The sequence below is a fragment of the Sturnira hondurensis genome, unplaced genomic scaffold, assembly GCF_014824575.4.
Source record: "Sturnira hondurensis isolate 20B ecotype Veracruz unplaced genomic scaffold, ASM1482457v3 Scaffold0008782, whole genome shotgun sequence".
Taxonomy (NCBI): domain Eukaryota; kingdom Metazoa; phylum Chordata; class Mammalia; order Chiroptera; family Phyllostomidae; genus Sturnira; species Sturnira hondurensis.
In genome coordinates, this window is record NW_028081413.1 from 1735331 (window position 1) to 1752632 (window position 17302).

The 17302-nt window shown below is 39.9% G+C and overlaps 1 protein-coding gene across 4 annotated transcripts in view; it reads left to right on the top strand.

Moving 5' to 3' along the window:
• The first annotated feature begins 5519 nt into the window (after nt 1-5519).
• FSIP1 (fibrous sheath interacting protein 1) overlaps nt 5520-17302 on the top strand; it is a 205051-nt gene continuing 193268 nt past the window's right edge. For 2 of the 4 annotated variants that reach the window (XM_037056099.1, XM_037056102.1), the window contains exons 1-2: nt 5520-5736; nt 15156-15288. In XM_037056099.1, the coding sequence (XP_036911994.1) occupies nt 15163-15288 (126 nt within the window). In that variant the 5' untranslated portion in view covers nt 5520-5736; nt 15156-15162. Of the gene's footprint in view, nt 5753-11898; nt 11981-15155; nt 15289-17302 lie in introns of those variants that run through there. The other 2 variants (XM_037056100.1, XM_037056101.1) reach the window with 2 other exon arrangements.

Below are 17302 nucleotides of genomic sequence, written 5' to 3' on the forward strand. Positions count from 1 at the left end.
TTTCTTTTACGTACTTCACTATCTTTTTTTGGTAGATTTTATTTATTTATTTTTAGAGTCGGGGGAGAAGTAGAAACATGGATGGGTTACCTCTCACACACTCCCACCTGGGGACCTGGCCTGCAACCCAGACGTGCCCCAACTGGGAATTGAACAGGTGATTTTTTAGTTCACAGGCTGGCACTCAATCCACTGAGCCAGACCAGCCAGGGATACTTCACTATCTTTTGAAAAAAAAAAAACACCCAAGACTTTATTAAGTTTCTGGGCCATAAACGTATAGCTAGCTGCTCTGTCTGTGTGTGGGCACGCCCGCACGGTCTTGTTTTCTCCACACAGATATTCACATCCTGTGAACGGGTTACAGAAGGTGGCGTGACAATGCATAGGCCAACTCCTTTCTCTTACAAAATTCAGAAGGTATCATTACGTGTTTGGACTAATGAACACTGAGAAGTCACGGGCTTTTCCCCCCTGATTTTTAAAATGGGGACGCCCTCCAACTAGCCCTTAATTCTATGTAGCACTCCAAAATAGACAGAAATAGGAAGGAAAAGTTTCAGAATCAAGCCCTTGGGAAGGAAGAACAGCTTTCAGTTTCTAGCTTACTACTTACACGGGAAGTACTGGGTGTCTCTCCTCCACGCCGGAGTTGCAGGGCTCCAGGGGTCTCCACGGTGCCTCTCAGAGCAGCGACCTCTTCACTGTTTATCCTTTAGGATACAGTTTGAAGTCACTGTTTTTAAGAGCATGTTCTTGGTTCTCCTGCATCAGGATCATAAAAGTACTTGTTAAAATACGGATTCCTGGTCTGGACCCCAGACCTACTACATCAGGGAACAGACTAGTATCAACATTTTAAATACCACTGAGAAGATCCTTATGGGTAACAGAATCTGAGAGCCCGTTTTTAGCAAATTTATTACACAGCTTTTTAAGTACTAAAAATGTGCTAAAAACGTACCAAGCACATACTAAACTTAAAGTGCATTTTTATTTGACGAAAGATAGGATTACCTGTTCCAGAACCTGATTTTTGTTCTTTAAGGCTTTTTTTACTTTCCTCTTCATGAGTCTTGATGACACGGATGGTATTTTGGCCAAGCCAGATTGGGAGGTGCGGGAGGGCATGCAGCTCGTGTAGAGTGGGTCAGTGCAATAAAGCACAGACTTCTTTTTAAGTCTGTGAGGCCGTCAATCTCTCAGAGTCACCGATGGTATTTGGTATTGGGTATTTATAATATGTACCAAGAGATTAAAAAAATTCATTCTGTTTCTTTGAGATCTGATTTTCACTTTTCCTATTTGTGTAGCTATTTAAAGATGTACCCAAGTGCAGCTCAAACATACAGAATATTTTGGTTAGTGGTTCCTTGAATCACACCTAAAATCCAAGCAAAGTTAGTTTCTGGAAGAGCGACTGCAGTTTTGTCTTTAACAGAAGACAGCCAGCACCATCTAGTGGATACAAATAGCCTCTTTTCTTGAATTCAGTCCAGTGAGGAGAGAGCAGTCCTGGAACTTGGGTTGGCATCCCAGGGCTGATTCATTCCTGAAATAACTTTGGAAAAATTACTTAATGTCTCTGTGCTCTGCTTCTTAACTGTAAACCTGGATAATAATAGTGCTGACTCATCAGATGTTATGAAGTGAAATAATGCACCTAAAGCATGTCCTAAACAGTGTTATTTTTTAATAACACCAAGCCGTGGACTCACTGGAGGTGGAAACTGTCCAGTGGCACACACTTTTAACTGCCCTTTAAGAGAAAGGACTATTTAATCCAGTTCGTAGATTCTACGAGGCTTAATGAGGTTCCTCTTCTAATGTGTTGTTGCATTTGGCTGAAGCTTATGGTGAGAAAAAGGAATCTGGGGCAACGAGACTGGAAGGTGGTTGCAGTCCAGATGGAATACAATGTGGGCTCTCTCATTCCTTCAAAATCTGACTCTGCTCAGAAGGAGAACATCAAGAACAGAGAGAGACTAAAAACAAAAACAAAAACCAACTCTGAAACTGACACTGCCATATGTCCCCAACCTGGAATGAGACCAGAGGAATTTTAGCTTAAAATATTTTGACTCTAGAAGACATCTTTATGAATTATTTTGGAAGAAAAAATACTGCCTAGAATATGTTTGGGGGTTTTGAACATGCTATTTCAGAAAACGGCATGGAAGCATATGGTGCTCCCTGACTTACCTCTGGATGTAGTTTGTTTTCAGGGTGTCACCTGCAATACTCCTGACACAGAAGTATTTTAGAAAATTAAAAACAAAGACACGATTTATTCTGTATCGAAACACAACAAATGCAATTTATTAAAGTTTTCCCTCAAGGCACACACAGCTTCTCAGTGCTTTGCAAAAGGGAAGTAGCAGGAGGTAAATAAACAGAAAGTAATCCAAGATAAAATGTGTTTTCTGCAAAATGTAATCAATGGGGACTTAGTTTGGAAAGATCACAGTGAAGAGACTAAGTTTTTACTGAACCTGAATTTTCTTTTCACTTGCTTTATCTTATGTTGCAAAATATTTTAAAAGCAACAATTAAAAAATGAAAACACCAGTGAATCAGGGTCTTTGATCATAGTAATCAGTTGTTTTTAAATGTGTTGTTTTCATTTCTTTTTAAATCATTACCCAAGAATATTTTGAGAAAGAGAGAGGGAGAAGAGATAGAGATAGATAGATAGATAGATAGATAGATAGATAGAGAGAAAGATGGATTGGTTGCCTACCAGACATACCTGACCAGGGATCAAACCCGTGACCTTTTGGTGCAGGGGATGACAGTGGCTAGCGGGCCGAGATGAAATGTGTTATTTTCTGATAAGCATCATTGGTTGTCAAAATGGAAAGAATGGCCTTTATTCATGGACTACAAAATTGTGCAGGCATTTGGAGATTTTCTGGTCTTTACTCAAAATGGTCAGTGGACTACAAACATTGGTATCACTTGGGAAGGAGCCTATGAGACTCTTGGGTCACCCAGGTGTTTCACAGCAGAATCCAAACAATGGCATCTCTTCTCCCTACAAAAAAAAGTAAAGCAGGGTCAAGGAAACAGAGAATATGGAGTGTTGAGAGGGGGAGGGCTATTTTAAATAGGCTGGTCAGGAAAGGTACACCTGAGCAAAGAAAGGAAGCCAGCCACATGGATAGCTGGGGAACTGTATTTCTGGCAGAGGAAGCAGAGGGCTGGTGTGTATGTGTATGTGTTGGGGTGGAAGTTATTCCTATTGGAGAATGAGGAACAGTGTTTCCAAATTCTGAACAGAGAGGAAAGAATCAAACTGCCAGGAGTTCTCAAAATCTTAAGTTATTCTAAAACACTTCCAATTCTCTTCATATTCTTTACTTGTTATCATGACCATGCCAAGCACTTGTTTAAAATATAAGAACTCTTATATTTACAAGTGTTTAGAATAATTGTCACCCACAGCAAATATCAAATACTGGAGAACACAGAGAACATCACTGGGAGCCGTTTGAATAATGTAACATACAAATCTCCAAGCATAGTTAACGGCTCTTCACACAATCATGAGTTGGAAACTGCCAATCCAAGGGTCAATTTTGAATCAAAATTGACTTATTTCTTGGAACACCATAGAATTTATATAAAGTATACAATGAGTATTACCTTCTTAATATTTATACTATTTGCAAGACTATTTCCCTGTTAAGTAACGGACAGGGCAGGGAACACACACTTATAATATGGCACCAGCTCCAAGCAGTCAGATTATGATCGTATCTCTCCCAGGTGCTCCTGTCCCAGATTCTGGGATGCTGACCTCAACTTCTCAAAACCTCTTGCTTTGAACTCAGCATCAGTGGATTTCTTCAGTAACATCTCTATGTAGATTGTTAAGGTTTAATTCTCATAGGAGAATTAGGATACTTTCTTCCATTTTCCTGATTTCTCAATTGATTAAAAAAAAACACATAACACTGGGAAAAACATAAATTTCCTGAGAAAGACGGGAAAGAAATTCCTGTGTAGAAACACTGACAAGGAGGACAGTGAGGCTGGACTAACGTGTACCAGGGAAGAAGGAGAGGACTGGAGGTCTGAAAGTGGAGGGCCTGGTCCTTTAGGCCTGGTGGGCATGGTAAGGATGCTGTGAGAAATGGGGAACCATGGAGAGTCCTCAGCAGAGAGTGACATGGTTTGACATAGGTTTTGAATCATTTGGGCTACTATTCAAAAGCAGTTGGGGTGAGGAAGGCAACTGTAAAAAGGTTACTAGCAAAATCAAGATGAGACGAAGGCAGGATGGAAGCATTGAAGGCAGTGAGAAGTGGTTGGGTTCTGGATAGAGAGGGTCTGGCACAAATAATACCCCTTCTTATTACAAAATCTTTTCTTAACACAATCATAAGCATGTAATTCTGTAACAATATCACACTCAAACACACCATATGACAATGTAGGTGAAATATTCAAATGAAAACTGTAAATTATTACACCCATATTATTACCCTACCAGCCACACTCAAGCAGGCCTTACTTCTGCGGGCCCCTGTATATTGAATGTAGAGCTGCTAGGACTGATACCTGATTTAGGATGTGAGAGGAAGAGGATGGAGGATGACTTCAAGGTTTTTGGGCTGCGCCTGGGAGGAAGGAGTAACCTTTTACCGAGATGGATCAGAGGTTTTTGGTGGTGGAGGGGACTTGGAGAAGATTGTTTTTCCGTCACGTAAAGTTTGATGTGCTTCTTACATCTTGGGGGAGGTGTCCACGTGGACATAGTCAGATACAAAAATGTGGACTTCAGGGGAGAAGTCTGAGCTGGAGATAGAAAGGCAAGATTTAGCCGCATATGGCCGTATTTACAGCCAGCCAGCACTGCCCTAGTTTGGAGTTCTGGCTGAGTAATTCACTTAACTTTTGTCTATTTGCTCTGCTGAAAAACACTTAAAGAATACCTACCTAAAACGAGGATAAAGGGGCCAAGTATGTGAAAATGCATTGTAAACGTTTAGTACAGACTTAAAAAAAAAAGCAGGTATTTCATTGTACTAAGGATGACGAAAATCAGTTTGTGGACTCAGTGAATCTCACGCACCGAGAATCAGAGGAATGACAAATAGCAATTATTACCGCTTTTGGACTGTAGCCCAATTTGTGTAACTACTATTTTTAATTTACACAGCATTCAAACTTTACCAAGAACTTCACATACATGATCTTTTGGAGCTGCACAACAACCTTGTGAGCAGGTAATGTTACTATCTTCATCACAAAGTTGGAAACTGAGCCCAAAGAGGGGAGCGGACCTGCAGGGCACGCACCATACTGATAGTGAGGGGAGAGACATACAAACGCCCAGCCACCCTAGTTCAGAATTCGACCTAAATCCGAACAAACCATTCTCCACCCACACAGTCCTCCGGGAACAGGAGACAGTTGACCTGTCCCAGCTCCTGGGGTTCCGTCAGCTCTCCGCTGCCCCGACCCCTACGTTCCTAGTCGGGATGGTACAGCCCCTTTTTCTTATCGCGAGACTGGATGCATCGCGTCTCTGGTTGCCAGGGGAACCGCGTTCTCAGAAACGGGGGCGCTTGGCTCCGCAGCTCCTTTTACCTGCATAGTAGCTGTGGTAGTAGGAAAGACCTCTGTCCTTTCTGGGGGACAGTGGGTGATGCTGCGAGTGTCAGCGGTGCGCTTGTGAGCCCTCAGTGCTCTGACGACTGGCGACTAGCTCCCAGAGTTTCCTCCAGGAAGGTGAGGAACCGCACACGTTAGGAGCTGGTTCCTAGCGGAGCGACTAGCCAATGAGTGAGCGGAGCGGAGTCCTGTCCTGCCGCCGGCCCGGAGACTGGCTGTTAGGGAGAGGGGCAGGGTCAGTGGGAGGCTGGGGGGCGGTCTCGAGGGGTTGGGGAGGGTGTGCCTGGGAGCCTCGTCTAGCCAGCGTCCTGGAATTTATATAAAAATCAATCATCAGCCATTTAAAATAGACCATAAATGGCAAACTATGAAAATAGGCATTTCAGCGAAAAAGTAAAAATAAAAGGTGACCAGACCATTAACTAGAGGTTCAACCTCTCTCGTAATTAGAGCAATGGAAGTCAAACTCCAGATGCTTTTTGGCACCAGACTGACAAAGATGAAAAAAGCTTAGAGGTTAAGCAGGTTGACCCCAGTCCAGTCTGGGGGAAGAGATTTTCATTTCATCATATCTTGTTGGTAGTAGTGTGATTTGGTACAATGTTTCTGAAGAACAATTTGGCAGACTCCCAGAATTTGAAACGCAAATGTTCTTTACGCGATTCTGATTTATCTTCTGGATAAATAAATACAGCTACACAAAACTTTGTAAAAAAGGTTAACTTAAAACTAAGGTATACTTTATATACGGTAAAATTCATCCTTTTAATGTGCAGCTCGATGAGCTTTGACCAACACATAATTGCCACAACAATCCAAATACAGAACAATTTCATCATTTTCCCCGAATTCCCTCGTACCCGTTTGTAGTTAACCCCTCCTGCCCCCAGCCCTGGCACCACTCCTCATTCTCCCTACAGTTCTGTGAATTCCGGAATGTCCTGTAACTGGCCCAACGCGACAGAGCCTTTTGAATCGGGCTGCTTTCAATTTAGTATAATGCAGCCGAGATTTGTCCGTGTTTTGTATCAATTTTTGCTTCCTTATTTCGCTGTGTAGTATTGCGTTATATGGATGTACCACAGTTTGCTTACCTATTCCCTAGTTGAGGGACATTTGGATTGTTTCTAGTTTTTGGCAATTATTAATGAAGCTACTATAAACGTTCATGTACAGGTTTAAGTATGAATATAAGTTTCATATCTTGGGTGACTAATCATACCTAGGAATGAGATTGTGGAGTCATATGGTAAGTGTATGTTTAGCTTTATAAGAAACTGCCAAGCCGTTCTGCAATATGTCCTGTTGCATTGTCGCAAGCAATATATGGAAGTTCCAGTTACTCCCCAATTTTGACAGCATATGGTATTGTTATTTAAAAAAAAACTTTTTCACCATTCAAATGTGTACTGGTATTTATTGTGGTTTTAATTCTCATTTCTTTGGTGGCTAATAATGATGTTGAAGGTCTCACCTGCTGGTTTGCCATCCACATCTCTGGTGGTCTTTCTGATCAAATCTTTTGTTTTCTTCTTATTGGATCTTGCTACATCTTTATGTATTCTGGATACAAGTCCTTTGTGAGGTATGTGTTTTGCAAAGATTTTTCTCAATATTGGGTTTTGTTTTCCTTAACAGTGCCTTTTGAAGAGCAGACATTTTAAATTTTGATGCATTTCAATCAATATTTTATTTTATGAATCATGCTAACAAATTTTGTATCTAACAAATCTTTGCCTAACCCACAAGCACACATATTTTAGAGAAAGTTTTTTTAGGTTTGTGATTTATTTTGATTGAATCTTTGTACTGCTTTTAATAGCAAGTACTCCATATTCAATCTAATTGAGCTAATTAAAAAATGCTACATCTGCCCTGACCCATGTGGCTCAGTTGGTTGGGCATTGTCTCATAAAGCCAAAGGTTGACTATCTGGGCATGTGCTGGGTTGCAGGGCCCATCTCGGGGTTGGAGCTCAAGTGAGAGGCAGCTGATAGATGTTGCCTCTCTCTCTCCCTTCCCCTCTCTCTAAAAATAAATAAACAAAACCTTAAAAAATGTAAATTTTATCTGTATGTGACACTGAAGTCTCTGAAATATATTAAGTGTGAAAAAGCAAGCCGCAAAGCACCATGCCATTTGTTTGTAGTGTGGAACAGTAGGTTGGTACAAAGGATAAAAATTTGCATGGGCCTAAGAAAATGAGACCTACAAAAATCTGTTAATAGTGGTTCTTGGGCAAGGGGAATTTCGACTTTAAAGACGTTTATATTTTTCAGTTATATTTGATTCCCTCCCTCTCACGGGCAAGTATTTTTTAAAAAATATTTTATTTTATTTATCTTTAGAGGGGAAGGGAAGGAGAGAGGGAGAGAAATATCAATGTATGGTTGCCTCTCATGTGTCCCCTTCTGGGAACTGGTGTGCAACCCAGGCATGTGCCCTGACTGGGAATTGAGCCGCGGTTATTTGGTCCGCAGGCCCGCATTCAATCCACTGAGCTAAACCAGCCAGGGCATGGGCAAGTATTTTTTTAAAAATATATTTTATTGATTATGCTAGTACAGTTGTCCATTTTCCCCACTTTGCCCCCACCCAGTACCCCCTTCCCTCCAGCAGTCCCCCTCCTTAGTTCATGTTCATGGGTCATGCATATTAGTTCTTTGGCTTCTCTGTTTCTCTCATTGTTCTTAACATCTCCCTGTCTATTTTGTACCTACCAATTTGTGCTTATGTGCTCTTAAGGGGCATGTAAAAGATTGTGGCCACTTAATTTGGAGGTTCAGATTTGTAGACAATAAAAACTCCAAGTCAAATATGAATAACTAAGCACTTCATTAAGCAAGAACAAAGTGAAAGCAAGAATCAAGGTCATACATTACCAGACAGGAGTTCACCAACATCCGAACATAGATGTTCGGGAATCCCGGAGACAGCATTCGGGGTCCAACTGGGAAAGATCTGAGCAAAGCGTCCTTCCCTTGGGTGAAATTCCAAAGTCTTACTTTGGGGGCTGTGATTTAATATCTTTTAGACAAAAGTGGCTGGCAACGCTCCAAAGGTCATGTGTGACTTAACCAACCAACAGTTCCCTCTGGGACAAGAGCTAGTTCTCCCCAAGGACAGTTAAATATTAAAAGTACTAATCTCCTGGGGAGAAGGGCCAGCTCTCCCTGGGAGACAGCATGCTGGTATTTCATTCTTATAATAAAGGTCATGGCTTGGGCATAAATAGGGAGGATTCTCAATGTCCCTTTAACTGGGCAGTTTCTTAATCCCTACATCTTTTCTTCCATTTTCCCCCTTCCCACTCCCAACTGGTAATCCTCCAAATGATCTCCATATCTATGATTCTGTTCCTGTTCTTCTTGTTTGCTTAGTTTGTTATTTAGATTCATTTATTGATAGTTGTGAATTTATTGCCATTTTAATGTTCATTGTTTTGATCTTCTTTTTCTTCTGTAATTCCCTTTAGCATTTCATATAATAAGGGCTTGGAGGTGATGAACTCCTTTAGTTTTACCTTGTCTGGGAAGCACTTTATCTGCCTTTCCACTCTAAATGATAGCTTTGCTGGAGAGAGTTATCTAGGTTGTAGGTCCTTGCTTTTTCATCACTTCAAATACTTCTTGCCAGTCCCTTCTAGCCTGCAATGTTTCTTTTGAGAAATCTGCTGACAGTCTTATGGGAACTCCTTTGTAGGTAACGCTCTGCCTTACTCTTGCTTCTTTTAAGATTTTCTCTTTATCTTTAACCTTTGGCATTTTGATTATGATGTGTCTCAGTGTGGTCCTGATTGGGTCCATCTTGTTTGGGACTCACTGCACTTCCTGGACTTGTATGTCTAATTCCTTCACCAGATTAGGGAAATTTTCTTTCATTATTTTTTTAAATAAGTTTTCAATTTCTTGCTCTTCCTCTTCTCCTTCTGACTCTCCTATGATTCAGATGTTGGTATGTTTAAAGATGTCCTAGAGGTTCCTTAGCCTATCTTCATTTTTTAAAAATTCTTTTTCTTTCTGCTGTTCTTATTGGATGCTTTTTTCTTCCTTGTGTTCCCAATTGTTGATTTGATTCCCTGCTTTATCCCCTTCACTGTTGGTTCCTTATAGTTTTTTTGTTTATTTCACTTAATGTAACTTCCATTTCTGCCTGGGTCTTTTAATATGCTGTTGAAGTACCCAGTGAGTTCCTGGAGCATCCTGATAACCAGTGTTTTGAATTTTGTCTCCGAAAGGTTGTTTATCTCCGTTTCTGTTAGTTTTTTTTCTTAGGTCTTGTTCTCTTCTTTCATTTGGGCCATACTTCATTGTCTCCTCCTTTTGGCATCCTCCCTGTGTTTGTTTCTGCACATTAGGTGGAGCTGCTTTGACTCCCGTAGTAGCAGGGCCTGTTGTAGAACAGCGTACCTGTAAGTTGGATTGGGTGGAGCCTTAGGTAATTGCTAGGGTGGGGCAACCTGTGTCACTGCTCTGTTGCTCTGTGTTGAGGGAGGGCTCAGAGAGGGGACAAAGACACTGCCTGGCCTCTGGAGTTTTGTCTAGGAGGAAGCTGTCTCCCAGCGCTTGACCCATTGCCAGTCACTTCACTTTCCCCCTACATGACACTGATGCCCTTCCAGCTGTTGCTGTGGTGCTGAATCCCAGAATGGGCAGGTCTGCACGAGTCCTAAGTTTTTGCAGACCCTCAAGGGGAGTCTCTTGAGAATCCTGCAGTTTCTTCCACCACTCCAACCTCCACTGGTTTTTATAGCCAGAAGTTACAGGGACTTACCTTCCTGGTGCTGGAACCCTGGGCTGGGTGGTTTGGTCTGGGACTGGGATCCCTCCCTCCTAAGGTGTCCCTCCCAATTTTTTTCTACCACATGTGGGTGTAGGACCACCTGTTCTGTGTTTTTGCTCCTCTCCATTCCTAACCACTTCTCTGCACTTCTCTGCTCTCTGCATGTCTCTGCCCCTCCTACCTGCCTGGATGAATGTGGCTTCTTAAAATCTTTGGGTGTTGGACTTCCATACAGATCGATTTTCTGACAGTTCTGGGTGATATTTGTTTTATAGTCATATTTTTTGCTATACAGGATATGGCACAAATGACACCCCTTTTTATTACAAAAATCTTTTATTATATGATATAAGCATGTAATTATGTAACATAACAATATCACACTCAAGCACACCATAGGACATTTTAGGTGAAATATTCAAATTAAGAACTGTAAATTATTACGCCCATATTATTACCTACCAACCACACTCAAGCAGGCATTAATACTTGTTCTAGGAGGCAGTGTGTTTATCTACACCTCCATCTTGACCAGAAGTCTGGGATGTATTTCTTATATAATGAGTATATAAACTTAAAAGAACTACTGTGAAATAATTTTTTAGACATTAAAATTATGAAAATAAATGTAAAGCTACTTTTTTTTCTTTAGGTTGACTATTCATTATTACTAAACAGAGGAGCATTCATTTTCTTTTGATTCTGCTATTCATCCAAGGAATATCAGATCACAGCATCCATGTGTCCCCATTTTGGTTTTAAATTATCCATAATAGTTGCATTTCTCAAAAGGCTGTTTGAAAAAGTTTAACCTTGTTTGAAATGAATGGTGTAAAAACTTTGTATATGTTTATAGTGGCTTGTTATAATTTATAATCTGGTTATATATCTGTTTATTTAATGGTATATCATAAAGTAAATAATATTCTATTTAAAAATATTTTATTTATTTTTAGAGAGAGGGGAAGGGAAGGAGAAAGAGTGGAATGGAAACATCAGTGTGTGGTTGTCTCTCATGTGTCCCATACTGGGGACCTGGCCTGCAACCCAGGCATGTGCCCTGACTGGGAATCGAACTGGTGACCCTTTGCTTCACAGACCCATGCTCAATCCACTAAGCTACATGAGCCAGGGCATAATATTCTATTTTAATGCAGTCTTTAGTGTAATAAGGATATGGTCATCCTACAGTGTTAAGTGAGAAATTACAAGGCCAATTTTGTTTAAAAGACATAGCTCAAAACAGAAATGTGCCAATAATATTTAGCTCAGGGTGATGTATAATGGGTGACTTTTATTTATTTTTGAATACACTTTAATCTAGTAAAATTTTATCATAAATAAATTCTTTAATTAAAAATTCAAGATATACTTAAAAGAAAAGGGAACCAGAAATACAGATAAGCAAAAAGTCAAAAAAAAAAAAGATGCAAGAACATCCACCAAGGCATCAGTCCGTAACCCACCTCTGTTACTTCTTTGACTTGTGATCTTCTTTCAGGTCCCTTTCTATATATCTCTGTAAATAGAGATGTTGGGCTTGTTTTTTTCTTTAGAAGATACTGATAATTTTTGAGGGGTATGTGAATTTCTTCTTTATGACCTTAACCAGTTTTATATTGGAATTTTTTTCTTATTTATTGATAAGGGCGCTTTAAATATGTAAATGTATCAACTTTTGTGTATCATTTATGTTGTATACATTTTCCCCAGTTTCTCAGGTGCCTTTAATTTAACTTGAAGTGTTTTTTGGAGGTGGGGTTTGGCATCCAAGAGCGTTAAATAGTAACCAGATCTATTAGGCTCTTTCATTTTCATTTATGCTCTCTCTGTCATGCTTGATAAGCCATTAACTTCATACTTATGTAAATTGTCTTTAGTTTTCCTTCAAGCCCACTGGAGATTTAATATTTTATATTATTATTTTTAAAATTAGGTTTTGCCTTTATTAAAGTAATATAATATAAAATATCAAACTGTAATATAAAATTTACAATGGAAGAAGAAAGAAGCAAACTTCAGTCTCATTCTCCAGGGGCAACCATCTGTCCTTGTAAATACGGTGCTTATTTAACTGTTGTTTGGCTTTATCAATTTTTGGACGTTCTCTTAGCCTTTCTATTGTGACAGATTAGATTTCTCATAGTGCTTCTCCTTTTACACACTCCTCCCCTCACACATTCAGTATAATTAAGGCACAGTATTTGGTTAAATAAACATTTAGTGCTATGTATTATGAGTATTTTATTATCATTTGATTGCTTTCTTTTTTTGTGCAGTGCTTCATTTTTCCTGTGGCACTTCTATGAGGCTATTGAGATTTCTTCTCAAACTCTCAAATCCATCTGTAAGGTCCTAATGCAATGCCCTTTGTTCATACTTTTTCTATATGGCCAAATTCAAAGATTGTCAGTTGCATTCCCACTCACCCTGGGAACTGTATTTTATTTAATTTATTATTTCCAGGAGCAAAAATAATAGAATAGACCTATTTCTAAAGGAAATTGAAAGATTTCACGGGCCTTTTAGCTGATCCTCATCACTGACCGTTCCCTGGGCCTCTGCGGTGACTGACATGCATTATACTAGCTCTGCGTGTGCTTTCCCCTCACGGCTCCCTCCGTGAGCTGCCATAAGTCTCCACTGACAAGCTGCTTAGGGCATTAGAAGGCATTTGGCCTTTCAGTGCCTTATGCTTTTTGATTGTGACATGACAAGCCAGGGTGATCTGTCATTCCACAATAATAATGTCAGTGCCTTCCTGAGCCCAAACCCTTTTGCAGAGTTTGAATAACATTGAGATCAATGCCTTTTTCATTTGCTGAGATGGAAAGAGTTGACCTATTGGTCCCTTAAGCATCAGCTTTGTCACACTGAATGGTTGGCGACCAAATCATATCATCCCTCTGTCTGCCTTGGAGAAGCATCAAGTTGTTCATGTTTATGCTTCCTCCTGTGTCTAGAACTTCCCTGTGCTCTGCCTGTGCTGTTCAAAACAGAGAAAGAGGAATCATTTTGTAGGGTGAGGAGAGGACATTGTTATACTCGCTGGGCCAGATGCAATTGCCTTTCTTCATTTTGTTATGAAAGAAATGATTTAATTCATAATTGATAGGACTATAGGAAAAGATTTGTTGGATGATGCTCATTCAAATAAAAGCTAAGTATCAAGAAGGCAAAATCTGGAATTCTCCCTATTTCTTTAATAATATTTAGCATGCACAACACCCATATATTATCCAACTCATCTGGAACAGTCCCGATCAACGGCATGGTTTGGAAGGATCAACGTGCCTTCAATGCCTGAGTTCTCCCACTAGTTTAAACCACTTTGCCTAAAATTTCCTGCTTCAGAAAGCAGCACTGGGAATAGAGCTGCTAGAGTGGTGGGAAGCCTGTGGATGGTGTCATATAGAAAATAGTTAAAGAGGTTGGTGATATATGAGGTCTGTCTGGAAAAAGTCCAGCTATTGTTAATATAATGAGAACAGGTTGCATGACATCGATGTAACCTGGCAGCCAAGGAGAGTAGACTAGAATGCATATGTGTAAACAATGACAACTTCAATTTATTAGTCAGTAGGGGTGGTAGACACCATTGAGTGAGCATGTGCACTGTGTGGCTGTCCCATTCAAAATGACTGAGCAAGTAGAGCAATGAGTCTGCATCAGCAGACTTGTTGATTAAGTCTGCTGTAACATTCCTCTGTGGAAACTATTCGAATGATTCAGAAGCCCACAGCTATGGGCAACTGGTGATTGGCAGCTTCATTACAATAACATGCTGCGCCTGCATCACATCTTATGGAGAGTTTTTTGGTGAAACATCAAATCACCCAGATGACTCAGCCCCTCTACAGCCCAGATTTGGTGCCCTGAGACTTCTGGTTTTTCCCAAAACTAAAATCACTTTTGAAAGGGGAGAGATACCAGACCATCGATGAAATTCAGGAAAATATAACAGGGTAGATGATGGCAATTGGGAGAAATGTGTGAGGTCCCAAGGTGCCTACTTTGAAGGGGACTGAGGCATCATTGTCCTATGTACAATGTTTCTTGTATCTTGTATCTTCTTCAATAAATGTCTCTGGTTTTCATATTACATGGCTTGATACTTGCTGGTCAGACCTTGTATATAGGCAGATAATGGAAATCTGTCCCCTGGTAGAGAAAGTAGGTTTTGCTCTCTGTTGATTCAGAGGGCAGAAGTAGTATCATGAGTTTTAGAAGGGGTGGGGGATTCATAGAAAAAGGGCAGTGACCTGGAGGTAGGTACTCCATGAAAATGTGGCACCAAAGAGAAGATGAGAAATGGAGCTGGGAGAAAAGACTGGGCTGAAGTCTGAGCTAGAATGGGAAAGGCTGCAACAAGGAAGGCAAAGCCAGGAGAGAAGAGTCCTTAGCCAACCATTATGATAAAACATGAATCTTGGTTGAGAGGTGTGGTGCTCCATGGGGGTATTCTCAGTCCAGGGACACAGTAAATGTTTCTGTTGGAGGCACTGGGAGCCATTAAGATGGCATTCACTTGTGCATTCTTTTTTAGCCACTTTCAGAATCTAACATCCTAGGCAGCATGTTTTCCACCTCCAGTGACATGAGTTTTAATGATCCACAGACACAGACATCTTTTCATGAAATCAGGGTAACTTTGGTAGCAACATAATCCTTATAACAAAGGTTCTCAATTGCATATTTACACTAATGAAACATTTAAATACATGGCATAACTTGCTTTAACATTTTTGTTTCAGGACATCAATGGATATTATAAAGGGGAACTTAGATGGAATTTCCAAACCAGCCTCACATTCAAGAACCCGTCCTGGGAGCAGATGTTCAAGTGCTTCTTTGGAGGTGCTCTCACCAGAGCCTGTGTCCTTCAAGGTACTTTGCTGTTAAGGAGTGATTTAAACTCCTCCTCCTGACCTCTGGCAATTGATAACTGAGGGTTGTCGTCAACATCCCCTTTTAAGGTTCCTCTTTGGAGGGTGTGCTGGGAGCACTTGCAGATTTCTTGATTTTTACTTTAGATCATTTTATGAGAAAGGCTGTTTCCTTCTTTGTCTCCCTTCCCTCCTTTTTTTTTTTTTTGAGTGAGGCTTGTTTTTGTAAGAAAGCTTTGTTTTCCATTATCTGCTATGCCACCATTGACTCTTCCTATGAAAAAGACTTATTAATTTAAAAAATGTAGTTTGGTTAGAGGACATTAGGTATATGTTTAGTAGGTATATTATCTGGCCATGACTTCTTTTTCTTTAATGACTCTCTTTAAAAAATTAAGATAGATTTGTTGTACAAAATTATATATCATGCTCATGTAAAAAGGCCTTTCATATGTACAATTTTGGAGTGAAGCCCCATGACAAATAATTTTACTTCCTTAAAACTCTATCATGTCCTCCATTTAAGCCATTAGGTTAGTAAAAAGAAATAGGGCACGTTTAAGACTCATGATATATTGGAACACTTTTAAATTTACTTGAGTAATAACAGTAGATTTAGACTGAACACGTGGCATAAAAGGCATGACAGTCATTTAAGTCTTGCGATCATGTTGTCACTCTGCCAGTCATTTGCATATTTAAATATAGCCTAAGAAGACATGAAATTATAAAAAATCGCAATGAAGTATAAAAGCAGAAAGTGAACGGACTTTTGTGGTTTCCAATTATACAGGCAACTTTTATCATGGAAATATCTTTTTAAATTTTTTTCACTTTTTAAAAGTATATTTTATTGATTATGCTATTACAATTGTCCCATTCTTTTTCTCCCTTTTAACCCACTCTGCCCTGTACCCCCTCCTTCTAGCATTCCCCCACTTAGTTAATGTCCGTGGATCATACATATAAGTTCTTTGCCTTCTCTGTTTCCTATACTATTCTTAACCTCCCCCTGTCTATTTTGTGCCTACCATTTATGCTTCTTATGCCATATACCTTTTCCCCCATTCTTCCCCCACCCCCTCCCCACTGATAACCCTTCATGTGATCTCCATTTCTGTGATTCTGTTCCTGTTCTAATTCTTTGCTTAGTTCATTTTTGTTTTTTTAGGCTTGGTTGTTGGTAGTTGTGAGTTTGTTGTCATTTTATTGTTTGTATTTTTTTATCTTTTTTTAGATAAATCCCTTTAACATTTCATATAATAAGGGCTGGGTGATGGTGAACTTCTTTAACTTGACCTTATCTGAGAAGCATTTTATCTGCCCTTCCCTTCTGAATAAATGATAGCTTTGCTGACTTGGCACTTCCCCTTCTATTCCCATTTCCCTGCCTCCCCTCTGGTCACTATCAGTTTTTCTTTATTTCCACATCTCTGGTTATATTTTGCTCTTTGTTTGTTTTGTTCATTAGGTTCCATTTATAGGTGAGATCTATGGTATTTGTCTTTCACCACCTGGCTTATTTCACTTAGCATAATGCTCTCCAGTTCCATCCATGTGGTCTAGAAGGGTAGGAGTTTGTTTGTTCTTTTTGCTGTGTACTGTTACATTGTATAAATGTACCACAATTTTTTGACCCAGACATTTACTTAGGGGCACCTAGACTGTTTCAAGCACTTGGCTATTGTAAATTGTGCTGCTATGAACATTGGGATGCATAGGTTCTTTGAATTAGTGTTTCAGGGTTCTTAGGGTATAATCCTGGCAATGGAATCGCTGGATCAAAAGGCAGTTCCATTTTTAGTTTTCTGAGGAAATTCCATGCTGTTTTCCACAGTGGCTGCACCAGTCTGCATTCCCACCAACATTCTACTAGGGTTCCCTTTTCTCCACAATCTTACCAGCACTTGTTTGTTATTTTGTTAATGATGAACATCCTGGCTGGTATAAGGTGGTATCTCACTGTGGTTTTAATTTGAATCTCTCTGATGGCTAGTGATATGGAACATCATTTC